This window comes from Alligator mississippiensis, chromosome 1, assembly GCF_030867095.1.
Source record: "Alligator mississippiensis isolate rAllMis1 chromosome 1, rAllMis1, whole genome shotgun sequence".
Lineage (NCBI taxonomy): Eukaryota > Metazoa > Chordata > Crocodylia > Alligatoridae > Alligator > Alligator mississippiensis.
In genome coordinates, this window is record NC_081824.1 from 253,653,602 (window position 1) to 253,667,028 (window position 13,427).

General features: G+C 43.3%; 1 protein-coding gene across 4 annotated transcripts in view; it reads left to right on the plus strand.

The window, feature by feature from the left end:
- The first annotated feature begins 3,629 nt into the window (after window positions 1-3,629).
- STXBP5L (syntaxin binding protein 5L) overlaps window positions 3,630-13,427 on the plus strand; it is a 390,570-nt gene continuing 380,772 nt past the window's right edge. For 2 of the 4 annotated variants that reach the window (XM_006263508.4, XM_059720507.1), the window contains exon 1: window positions 3,631-5,016. In XM_006263508.4, coding sequence (XP_006263570.1) covers window positions 4,813-5,016 — 204 coding nt within the window. In that variant the 5' untranslated portion in view covers window positions 3,631-4,812. Of the gene's footprint in view, window positions 5,017-13,427 lie in introns of all 4 variants that reach the window. The other 2 variants (XM_059720506.1, XM_019476347.2) reach the window with 2 other exon arrangements.

A 13,427-nucleotide genomic window follows, 5' to 3' on the forward strand; every position in this document is an offset into this window, starting at 1 on the left:
AGAATATCCATATGTGACTGTACTTGTATAGCTGTATTAGTATATCGGGTAAAAGTTTCCTTTTTGGACAAACAGAATGTCCTGTTTGTCCCCCTTGATCCACAGCCATCCTTTAATTTTGTTGCACTGTCACCTTTGCAGAGAACACTCTCTCAGAACTGTTTTCCCATTACACTATTCCATCATGGCTGAAATTTCGCTTCCAGACCTCTTTCCTGCCTACAAGAAATGACTATAAGATGATGCTTACAATAAGTGAACCAAAATCATTTTTCTTATTTTGTATTTATTTTAAAGACATCAACATAACACTTGGTTTTTTTTACCAGCTTTTTCCCACTGCTTTTCCCCTTCTTTTTATCAGATATCATCTGACATCAGAATGTAAGTACTTCATGGTAGGGATCTAATTTATTTGTATTGTGAAGTGTCTAATACACTTTTGAATGTTGTAAAACAATGTGTAATAATAATAATTGGTAGCCAGCTGTTAAAATTATGTATCAGGGTCTTCCTCAGAAAAGCAGTTTTGCTGACATCTCAGTAATGTGTCTCTGAACAGTGGTTTTCCTTACTTTTCTCTTAATTCCATTCCCTGCTTTTCTTCTTTCACTACATCTTTCCATCTCACCTTTCCCTTTTCTTACATCCATGGATTATTACTCTCATTCCATCCTGTATTTAACCCTGCAGCCTTCCTTTATGTAACATTATCATGTGATCTACCCTTTTGAGACTATTTCTTGAATAGCCTCAATCAGATTATGACTGAGAGCTCCTTTTCCCAAGTCTATATTCATATACTAACAGATCTGCTTACCTCATGCAATCCTGTTTCACTTCTGCATTATAATCATCTTCCTGGTCTACCATATTTCCTATACTAAATTCTATACTTTTGTCTATCACCTATGGTAGTTTTTAACATGCCTCCTTATATCACCTAGTTACGGCCTTCCCATTTTAATCAGTTTTGTTTTCACTATGTTGTCTTTGTTTTTCATGAGGCTTTTACTATAGCTATATTAGAACTTTAACCATGATAACTATGAATGCATCTAAATCCAGCAGTAACATCCAGACAGGGGTATTAAGATCTTTAGGATTACACAGTGAAAAAAATGTAACAGGTTGCAAATACTGTAGTGAAGGGTACAATATAAAAAACAGAAATAAATATACATTGCCAGTTTTTGTAAGGTTGTGGGTTTTACATAAAAACAATACTTACATTAGGCAGTAGATTGAATGGACAAAGTACACTATGGACAAAGTACTGTTGAAAGAGTTACAGATTAGGGGTGTGAATCAAGACCATTTAAAATGACATACAGTTAAAATCATGTAAATGATTCATATAACATCAAAATGTGGACATAGCTGCTCCCAATAAATCATCTCATCAGCAAGCCAGTAAATATATTGTCTTCAAGTTTTACTTCCCAGCATCATTGCTTTCATACTCTGGAGTTAGCCAGCTGCTTTTATTGTAGAAGAGCTCCGAGGTCTGTTCAATATCATGTAAAAGACTGTTGCTGTGAACAAGTTTTTACTCAATCTTGAGCTCTCAACTGTCCTGAGAGTTTCAGATCTGGCATGAGTCATTTTTAACAGCTACCACATTTAGTTTCAACCTGAAATGCCTCGTTAGACCTTGTAGTTAAAGGCTGTCGTTCAACATCATGTGCCTGAGTCAGAGATGCTGTCCTATATGACTTCATGAATCCAGAGTTGCACCTCTGGGACTCTGCCAGCAAAAGAACCTAAATACAATCCAAGACATGATCTTGCAGGCATAGCTGTGGGAACCTTACTACAACATAATATACTTCCGTTAACGAAGAATGGAGTCCCCTGTGGTTCAGTGATAGACGTTTAGGAGACCTGGGTTCAATTCCCGGATGCTGTATGACAGCCAGGGTGGCACCAAAACATCTGGACTCACTTTGGCTTCTGGATTCTACCTCAATGCCCTAAAGGGGGGATGGGAGGTCTGGGCAGCCTCCACTCCTTCACACTCCTGACTAGGCACCTACATAGATAGTCTGTTTGAACTTTTACGCATATACCATGATCCGGAAGGATCGATGGTTGTCAAACCATCAGAACAAATAGTATCTGGGAGCTTGTACCTTCCTTGGAGGTATCAGCTTCTGCCTACAATCAGATGCGAGGCACTGGCCTCAACGGATCCTTCTAAACCTATGCCTAGTCTGGTAGAAATGCCACTTTACTTCACTGCCAGGGAATCTCCTCCTATTGCAGCTACAGTAGCGGTAGAGAGTTGAATTTCCCCCATATCCCAGTCAGCCACTTTCTCTGTTCTTGCCAGGCCCTTTATTCAACCCAAGGGGTTGTCACAGTTGAAAGCAGTTTTATGAAGGGGTTAGATTACAGGCAGGGGCAGATTAACCCTTTGGGGGGGGCACAGGCTAACAAACTCATGGGCCCCTACTTAATACTGTATATTTATATTACTATATATACACACATACTTTATATATCACTTTATATAATTTTTTCACTCAATAATTGTAACATGTAAAAACAGCACAACTGGGTCACTTCTTCACTTAGGGCCCTAGGCATGTGCCTGGTTGGCCCATGCGTTGCTTCGGCCCCGAAGATGGGTTGTCTGGGCTAGTTTGGATAAGGATGATCCTGCCCTTGACCTGGACGGCCTCCAGAGACCCCATTCCCAACGATTCTAGCAAGGGGCCCCGGTGCAGTCCCTGCTCGCTGGCAAGCCGAGCGCACGGCCCTTTCCATACCGCTTCTGACCAGTGTCCCCCCTGGGTGGATGGTGCCCATGTCTCCCTGGCCCTGGCTCTGCAGCAGGACTGGGTCTTGGAGGCAGCCCTGCTCCAGCTCTGCGGCTGCAGGCTTTGGCCCTGGTTTCTTTTACCTCAAGGACGCCCCGCACGAGCGCCCCATTCCAGTCCTGCCAACCTCGTCACCTCTAGCTGAGCACGTGCTCGTGGGTGTGCACAGGTACGCGCGCAACGCGCGGGCATGGGCACTGCGCGTGCGCAGCCGCGCACACCTTCCCCTCCGCTCCGGCGCTGGGATAAGGCCTCCCCTCCCGAATCAAAGCATGGGGAGGGGAGAAAGGAGGTGTTCATTCTCGGCTTTCGATTGGTGGGGAGGGGTGTCCGTCTTTGAACTAGCCCAACCCAAAGCCAGCTGTCCGCGTGGCGGGGGCTCTATTGGCTGTAACGGGCAGTCAGTCATGCCTGGCCCCACCCCCATGCTTCTTCTCTCTCTCTCTCTCTTTCTCTCTCTCCCTCCCCCCCGCCTCCCCCCACTATTTTAACAGACGGGCACGCTCCATCTCCCCTTTGCCCCGCCCTTTCCTTCGGGCAGCCAATGGCGCAGCGGCAGCGGCGGATCACGCCCCGCCTCCTATTTTAACAGACAGTGGCTCCCCGTAGCCCCGCCCTTCCTTCCAAGCAGCCAATGGCGCGGCGGCGGGTGAGGAGCGCGTTGATTTGCCGAGGCTGCTGCCAATTAGGGAAGACGCGCGTGTTTGCCCCGCCCGTCCCCCGCGGGGGGGTGGGGCCGCGGCGGCAGCGGTGTCAGTACCTCGGAGAGCGCCGCCGGGGACGGGCGGAAGCAGCGCGGCGGCGGCGGGGCCGGCACCGCAGCACTCCGCATTCCCCACCCCCCCCCCTCAAGGAGGGAAATTTCAAACCCAGGCTGGGGGCAGGGGCCGTTGCCCTGCTTACCGGCACCCCCTGGACAGGGGGCTCAGGTTGCCCGGCGACACCAGCCCGGGGTGGCCTCGGTGTCCTGCACCCAGGGCCAGTGGTGCTGGGTGGCCCCTGCCCATCGCAGCCGGGTGGCACCCTGAGCCAGCGCAGGGCTGCCCAGAGACCTCTGTGCCTGTGCCAGCAGTGGTGGCCCACTGGCTGTGGGACTGCCCAGCAGCCAGCCAAGGGGGACTGCGGAGGGGTAGCCCAGTGCCTGGTGGGTGTCCAGGCCGGGGCGGCCACCGTCTAAGCACCAGCGGGGTTTGGGAGGTGTTGGGTGGTGGCTGTGAAGTGTGGCATGGGGCCCAGGATGGCGAGGGAGAGTTGCCTTCTGCGGTGGTAGCGGTGGGTCGGACGCTCGGGAGCAGGAAAGGCTGGTTCCCCTCCAGGCTGTGAATGGAAAGGGTGAGAGGAGGATCAAGGACGGCAGCAATCACTGGCGCTGCTAGGAGAGAGAGATAGACAGATAGCAAGAGGAGCAGGAGGAGGAGGAAGAGGCGGAGGAGAGAGCAGTGGCAGGGAGACAATCCACTCAGTCATACAGGCAGCAGAAACAACCTCCTTACCTCGTACTGCAAGTGGTTTGGGGGCTTTTGAATGTGGCTTGTTCGAATAAAAGGCGGAGCAGGAAAGGCAAGTCTGAGGTGATATAGGGAGAGAGAGATGAATCCTGCTTTTTTTGGATGCCGGCGTGCGTTTTAATTTATGGTCTTTGATTCTGTTTTTTTGTAACCAAAATATCTCGACTGGAGGTGGATTCTGTGAAAGAATCAGTGGCTGGGCTTGCCAGCCTTTCCTTTTTGAGCAGACATCCTAATTTTGCCTCTTGTGGAGCTTTTCTTTGATAAAGGACCTTTCCAGGGTAGCTCGTGCATCTGACAAAATGAAGTCTTTGTATTTTTCAGTCAGTTATACATAATACTGGCATCCTGTTTGGTACAGGGGACTAAAGTGCTGCCTCACTCTTAAGGAACAGCAGTGACTTTTTTTTGCTTCATGTAACTGAACGTGTTAAGGGACATTATTTCCCTACCCCCAAATCCTTCTAAAGATTTTTTCCAAAATGAAGAAATTTAATTTCCGCAAAGTTTTGGATGGTTTAACTGCCTCATCACCTGGCGGCAGCAGCGGTGGTAGCAGTGGCAGTGGTGGTGGTAGTGGGGCTGGCACTGGCTCCATGCACTCTGGAGGGACTGCAGGGGCTGCAGGGACTCCCAGAGAGGAAATCCAGGAGACCCTCATGTCGGATTATTTCCAGATTTGTAAGGTAAGGTTGGAGTGGTTTCTTCCATTAATTTGGTGCTGGAATAGAGTCAGATAGGATCAAATAAGTTAAAAATGTAAATATCAGGGGGCTTGCTGATGCTAGCATACGTTTCAGTTGATAACTGCAAAGATTGTTTTGGTTAATCCTGGGGTGATGGAATAGAAATCACACGGTTGTTCTTCCTGGTGCACAGTTGTAGTCAATGAATTCATAGAGATCTTACATTTAGAATCGAGGGCTCAATCCTGAGCTCATGCTCAGTCCTCCAACTGGTGACATGCTGGGGCTAGATAAGGAAATCAGCAGGAGCTAGTAAGAATAATATTTACAAGACAAGTGTTAGTTAGCAATTCAAACCAATATACTCTATTTTTAAGTATAGGGAAAGCATTAAATAAGGGTTAAATCCCATGCAATTAATTATATGCATGTTTTATGTTTTGTTTTATCATTTGGGATGCACTGAACACAAGCTTAGTTATTTTGCTTTGGTATTTGTAGTGAAAATAGTATTATAATACACTTCATGGAACACTGTGCATTGGATTGGTTTCTGTTTTTCTTAAGCATTAGTCAGATTCTTCAGTGAGAGTTCTGTCCAGGTAAGAAGTATAGGATCATCCTTGTGATTGTGATTTTTTTTTTAAATATTTTTTCTCCCAAAAGAAGAGCTTCAGTACTCTTCTAAAATACATGAACAGAATCGGTATTCGCTGCTTAGCATTTCTGACCAAATCACAATAACAACAAAAAATCTCTTCTAATAAGAAAATGAGATCATGAATCCAGTCTTGCTGTCTTTAGCTCTGACATCAATTCTGTTGACTTTCGCTGGGAGTTTTGCCTAAGAAAGGACTGCAAAATGGTATCCCTTAATATTAGCTTCTACTCTAGTATTTCTTATAACTAGCAAAAGGAAAATGATTTTATGTGGATTTTTAAAAATATCTCTGTCACTATTTTAATGCTTTTTTTTCTCTGCTCAAAATAAACTCAGCATTTCAAAGTGTTTGAAATTCACATTTGGCTCAAACTTTGTGTACATGATTTTAGCTAAGGAAGAGACCTTTCTGTTTTTCTTTGTTTTAATACCTTTCCTTGGTTGAATTGGTTTTCTTGATTTAATACCTTTTCAGAATAAAATAAGATAATGTGATGAATGTAAGGTTTATAGATAAAGATAATGACATTTATCTGCTTTAGATAGTTTTGTTTTATTAATCAGTCTTAAAAAAACACTTTTGGCTTGAAATTTGGGAAGTGTTCAATCATAACATTCTCTGTTTTGTTTTGGTGGTTTTGAAAAAAAGAAGAAAGATAAATAGGCAAGCTGTTTAACCAGGTAGAGTAGTTACTGTGCATGTGTCAACATAAATATTTAAAATTGATGAAGGGCATGTTCTACTCTTGAGGAAATCAGACACCTAGCACACGTTGGTTGGGGCATAATGTTTGAATCCTATTCCCAGTTAAAGCCGATATCAAGACTGACATGGATTTCAGTGAGTGCAAGATCAGGCCCTGTGTTTCAGTGAGCTTCTGATTAGGTTCTGGATAGTTAATAATTAAAAGGAGTTTTGCTGTTCTTTGACTCTTGTGATCAGGCTCATGGAGCTAAATTCATCTGTGGTCTACGTAGGTACAGCTCAGTTATTTCAGTGGCATTGTATCTTTTTAGAACAGGGTTCAATTTGGCCCCTTTTGTGTATTGCTCAATAATACAGTATTTTATCAAACTTTGCATGCTTTGTTAAGAGCCCTCCCTCCCCTTTCACAGTACAGTCAAAAGAAAATTCAAATAATCAAGAATTTGTTAACATATTATTTCTGACTTAAATCCACAAAGACAAGGGAATTTTGAGTTAAGGCTAGAACTCAGCACAGTACTCCACATTTATGCCACTTTACAGTGCCTTAGATTTTATTTGTCTCACAAGAATATATTGTGTGTCATATTTAGTGATACTTATTCAGGACACAGTGAATTAAGAACAGTGTCCGTTAATTTTTAGCCCTAACCCTAAATTTCCCTGCTTTGGCTTAATGTTTCTTTAAGATATTTTTGAGCTGTGACATGTGAGTGTCTTCACAATACACCATTTTTTGGGAAGATTTTGGCAAGCATTTACTCCTTCTCTGCTTAAAAAGAGTAGTCCTTTCATTCTTTAAAGAACGTATTAATCTGGAAGGTAATAACGTTACAGGAGAGGTTTTGGTTGCAGCAGCACTTGCTTATAAATGCCCAATGCTGCAGAGGTGAACTGTATAATATATGAACCATAGACTTTTTTGGATTAAAATGCATTGGCTGAAGACAAGCAAACTTGTCACAATGTTTGCTCTACAGGTCATCCTTTGTTAGGGCTCATCCAGTTGCAGGGCTTTGCAGTAATCTTATGATTCTGTTTGAATAAACCAACACAGCCCAAGTCCTGCATTATGAAGGATACAGGTGCACTGCTGTGCCTGGACAGGCCCCCAGTGAAGCCAGTGGGGCTCTACGCAGGTGCAGCCCTCTGCCTGCATGCTACAGGGTGCAGGACCAGAGCCATACATCGTGTCTCAGACCAATGGAAAAGAAATGTTGCAAATATTAAAGTAAAGGATAGATCACAATCTAAAATGTGACTTTTGCAGGCTACTTCTACATAGATCTTTTGTGGTTTCTATTGAATATTATTAAGTTGTCCAGGTGGCATGTCTGTAGGCCTGGTTCTATGGTCTTGGCTCACACAAAGCACCCATTAGGGCTCATGGCAATTTGAGGTTATTATGGTCTGCAGGATCAGCACAGATAGACCAACCGTCTAGATATTTTCTCAAAATCTCTCAAAAGTTTTCCTTTTCTTTACTGCTTCTTACATCTTTGTCTAGATGTAAAACAGAAAAGCTGACTCATACTTAAGAATTGTGGGGCCAATCCTGAATTCCTTACTTAGGCAAACCTTCCCATGCCAAGTGAATGAGATATTTTTCTTGAATAAAAATTGTAGGATCAAATCTACAGTTAGGATTCTGGTGTTACTAGTTATATATTTAAGGGTTAGTTCATCTGTTCCATGATATTTTTTGGGTTTTTATCACTGTACTGCCTATCTGAGATGGCAAAAAGTTAATAAAAGGAAATGAAATAGTGCCTTTTATTTTGAACCAGCAGAGGTACAAATCCTATAGTCTACATGGCTGCCCTTGGGAAGTAGTGTCCATGTGCGAATCATAAAGGTATTGATTACAGTTCAAATTAGCCAATTCAAATTTGTGATATAGTAACCTCATGCCAAAAACTGATCCTGATCCACTGAAATTAGTAATAAAGTTCACACTGATTTTAATGAGGATAAAATTAGTCTCATGTTATCCCTAAAGATCAGGATAATATTCTCATTTTAGTATTAAAAATGTGCTTTTCTGAGAGAGGCTTGTAAGTAAATCCAACCAGTCTCATTTTAGTATAGAATCTTGGAAGATCACATTTGTGTTGTTGCAAATCTCTTGGGTAAAACTTTGAATGGAAAGAATATAAATAAGGATACTAATAATTTTATTACTTTTACAGAAGGTTGGTTGGTAGGCATGCTGTTTCAAGAAGGTTGAATGAGAATGAAGATGTATACTTATCAGATCTATAGTCCTTGTTTATGGAAGAATCTCTCCCATTGAGAGCTACCTGAGTTTTTCTTGCTTAAGAACTGCAGAACTGAGCCTATGCTAATGATATATTAATCTGGATATGCAGAAATTTTGGGAATCAAGGTCTGAGTTAGGAAAATGAGAACTGTCCTTATGGATGAGACCTGAGATCAGTTTAGTCCAGCACTGTTGTGGCCGGCTCTAGATACCACAGAAGAAGGTTCAGGAACCCCACAGTGGGTAGATATGAGATAATCCACCCCTTTGGAAGTATTTTTCAAAAACTCTAAAGCATGAGAGTTGTTTATTTCTTCTAAATGTTGTGTTTACATTCACTATTACAACCGAATATTTTTATATATACAAGCAGCCAACATATTCCCCTCCCTCCCCCTCTTTAAATCTTGCTAAACTCATTGGGTTAATCATGTAGGCATGTAACCAGGGTACAGATTACACATTTTTCAAGAACAACAACATGAGGGCAAGAGACCCCCATGAGGGCCACTTTGCAGGTTTTTATTAGCAGCATCGCTTGCAGGATTGATTAGAAGGCTCATGGTTTGGGCAGAGGTGAGGCCTACTAACCCCATTTGATATACAGTTGAGGGATCTCCTGCCATTGAGATGCATGCCATCAGTAATCATTCTACCAGGACAGCCTCTGCATTTTACTGCAGATCTCTTGTCCCTTTAACAGTATGGCTTCAGTAGGAGCTGAGAAGCCGGTGGCTGAATCCCTCTCTTGCATATCGATACTGTGTAATAACCTTTTGATTATGGCAATTTAATGTTTTTGGTGCTTGATTTGATCTAAGTGATTTGTACTACAATGCATTTTGAATTGGATCCTATTAAGAGATGGAAGTGAGGTTTCCAGAGGAGGAAGGCCATCATTTAAACATTGGCATAGTCCTTCCTACCTAGTTGTCAGTCAGATTTCTGACTTAGTCAGGATCCAACAGCTGCTCTACATTTTGTGATCTCTTTGTTCTCTTCCAAAATTATGGGGTGGGGATGCAAAAAGGCTTTGCTGAGAACACATACTGACCTGCAAACGAGACCAAAACAAGATGCTATCTGATATGATACCTAGTGGCATTCCGTTCCTGCAATGCAGTGCCAAAGCAGTTCATATCTTATTAAATGTATTCCAGATGCATGATCATTTCTCATTACTCAATTTTTAACCCCTACGAATGACAGATGAATTTAGGAAAGTCTGTGCTCATGGGCTGTTAGCTCCTCATAATTCAAAGGGCAGAGTTAAGGTTGTTTCAAGGTTCTTAAGTGTGTGTTTACATACCTTGATATGTCTGGATTTCTCTTAAATGTAACCTTAACTTCTAATTTCCTGGGGTTATAGGTGCTGGCACCCTATTTTTTCAGTTTCTGGAGAGGAACATTCAATCCCACTGGGTGTGTCTACACGTGTGTTTTAATACACATTAAAGCATCACAAAAAAGTGCCCTTTCACTAATGTGCATTAAAATAGGCTAATGCACCTTTTTCTAGTACCTTACAATGGAGGTACTAAATTTAATGTGCGTTAGCAAAAGCTCATTACTGAACATATGCCCACTGAGAACAAAAGGAAATACTTTTATTGAGAAGGGCCACCTGAGGGCAGCCTGTGGCTATAGTTCCATTGGTAATAATGGAAAATGGTAGGCATTTAGAAATTCCTTGAAGAGTCTGCTTTAAAATTAATTTTAACTCCAGGACTAGTTAAAGGATTTACCTGTAAATTCTCACACAATTCATGTTATATTCAATCTTCCATGATTTTATGGAAGCTTTTTCACCTCTAACAAAGAATTTGAATCAAAATCCTTGTGTATCAATTTATCTGATCTACTACATTCTTAAAATGTGATAGTCTAGATCCTAAGAGCCTGTATATTTACTTACATCCACATAATCAGTGTTAAGAGAATGTTTTGGTTGCAAAGTCAAGCATTCAAAGTGGAGGAACTGATCTAATGAAGGTTGTCTGTGCAACTGTAATTTGGCTACTTTATGCAAATACATCGTGATACAGACTTCATTTACATGAAAGCATACCTTTTTCCCATAGCCTTATTTCATTCAGTTTTAGTTGGAAAGGGGTAACTGAATAGGAAATTACAGTGAATTTTGTAAAAAGTAAAAGTGAACTCCTTATGAAGTGAACAGTGACACCAGGAGTTCATCTGTACTTTAGTGGTTAATGCACTGAACTGATATATAGATAAACCTGCGTTTGTTAGTGTAAACAATAGGTAATACTTTGGGATCTCTCTTGTGTTATGCAGCTAAGTAAATTATGCACATATTGGATCTGCAGATGTGTAGCATACTGTATGTAGTTGATATACAGATGTGCAGCATCCTGTATTTAAAATGGTCTTCCTCCTTATCATTCAGCTTGTACCCTTATGTTTTCTCATCATGAGCATTCATCACAATGTTATTTGAAAGCTTTGCATGTTATTGAAAGCTACAGAACAGCCCAAGGACTGCATGCAGCCCAGCAGGGCAATACCAGTGGCCCACCATCATTTTTTTATTAAATTGTTTTATTAAACTGTGACAATTATGTGGTTGTATTGTTTGTTTTGATGTTCCCTGCTGAAAGTGATTTTGGATGTTTTTTCCTGGTTGGAAAAGAGCTTGTACTGGATTGCAAAGGGGCTAGGAGTGGCCTGGTTCATGGTATTCCACCCTCTGCATGGTGAGAAAAGGGCCCTTTTCTGAGAGCTTTGGCTCTGTCTAGAAGCTGTGGAAGGAGTTATAAGCAGAGGAGTATGCAGTCTGTGTCTGTGTCTATGCGTGTGCGCCCATGCTCACAAGAGCAAATGCCCGCTGGAGTCCATTGAAGCTCCAGAGAGTAAAGCTCCGAGAGCAGGGATGGAGGGCATCAGCTACTTGGGGACTGTGGTTGAAAAGGCTGGAGTAGTGGGGCATTGGCAACTAGCTGAGGGCCAGCAGAGAAGCCAGGGACTGAAAAGTAAGCTCTGGCCAGATGTGACAGTGAAGTGTTAGGAAGTAGTGTGTTTTGAACCATTATTTTATGTTCTGTCTTCTCCAGTTCCATTGGAAGGTTTTTCTCTTTAGTTCTTAAAGTGGGTCTTTTGTTATCCGCGAAACCTGACTGTCCCTTTAATTGGGTATCTCCCCTCAAGGGGACTTTGCACTCTCACTGCCTTGGCCGACTTGGGGTCCCATCATGTAAACAAAAAATGGGATTTGAAAAACAGAGTCTTGTGTCCTGACTGTGAGAAGATTTGCTAATCTGCATGTGCAGTGCAGAATGCATATGTGCTGAGGGCTGGCACCTGCTCAAAATATATCCTACCAGTCATGGATTCCATTGGAATGGATGTCTTGCAAGTGGCCCTCCATAATATTTGAGCTGTGTATCCCTATGTTAGGAATAGTAATGAATTGATATTCACTGCAGCCTTGTGCAGTAGAAAAGCATTGCAGTATTACTCCCATTTTATTGGGAATTGGGATACAGAAAAAATTAAGGTTAATATTGTCAAGAGTGCCCAGTAATCTTAAGTGTCTGTCCTGGGACTGATTTTTCAGAATGCTTAGGATTTTACAGCACTTGTGTCTTGAAAGTGTGGCTCCCAACAATGTTACTTGCAGATGTGAATACTCAGCAGTTCTACCAAGTGGTTCCCAGGTGTCTCAAATTAGACACCCAGAGAATGAGAAACGCCCATTGTTTCATAGCTTCATAGTAGCCAGGGTCAGGAGGGACCTGAACAGATCATCTAGCCTGACCCCCTGCCACAGGTAGGAATGAATGCTGGGTTCACAAGACCCCAGACAGGTGATCGTCCAACCTCCTCTTGAATTTGCCCAAGGTAGGAGCAAGGACCACTTCCCTGGGAAGTTGGTTCCAGATTTTGGCCACCCTAAATGTAAAATATTGCCTTCTGATTGCTAACCTAAACCTATTCTCCATCAGCTTATGACCATTGTTTCTTGTCACCCCAGGTGGTGCTGGGGAGAAAAGGGCTCTGCCTATTTGCTTTTGATCTCCCCTGATGAGCTTGTAGGCAGCCACTCGGTCCCCCCTCAGCCTCCTCTTGCTGAGGCTGAACAGGTTCAGGTCCTTCAGTCTCTCCTCATAGGGCCTGTCCTGCTGCCCTCTCACCAAGCGGGTGCCCCTCCTCTGAACTCTCTCCAGGCTGGCCACATCCCTTTTGAAGTGTGGCACCCAGTACTGGACGCAGTACTCCAACTGTGGCCTGACCAAAGTCCCATAGAGGGGAAGTATCTCCTCTCTGGACCAGCTTGAGATGCACCTTTGGATGCATGACAAGGTACAGCTGGCCTTGCTGGCTGCGGTCTGGCATTGGCGGCTCATGTTCATCTTGGAGTCAATTATGACTTCAAGATCCCTTTCCACCTCTGTGCTTTCAAGAAGGGAACTCCCCAGCCTGTATGTATGCTGTGGATTCCTTCTCCCAAGGTGCAGCACCCTGCATTTGTCTATGTTGAACCCCATCCTATTCTCATCTGCCCACTTTTGTAGTCTGTCTAAATCTAGTTGCAGCCTCTCTCTCCCTTCAAGTGTCTCCACCTCGCCCCACATCTTAGTGTCATCAGCAAACTTGGACAACGTGCTTTCCACCCCCTCGTCCAAGTCGCTGATGAAGATGTTGAACAGTGCAGGCCCGAGGGCCAAGCCCTGGGGTACCCCACTGCTCACATCTCGCCAGTTTGAGTACAACCCATCCACCACTACTCTCTGGGTGCGCCCCATCAGCCAATTTTTTACCCA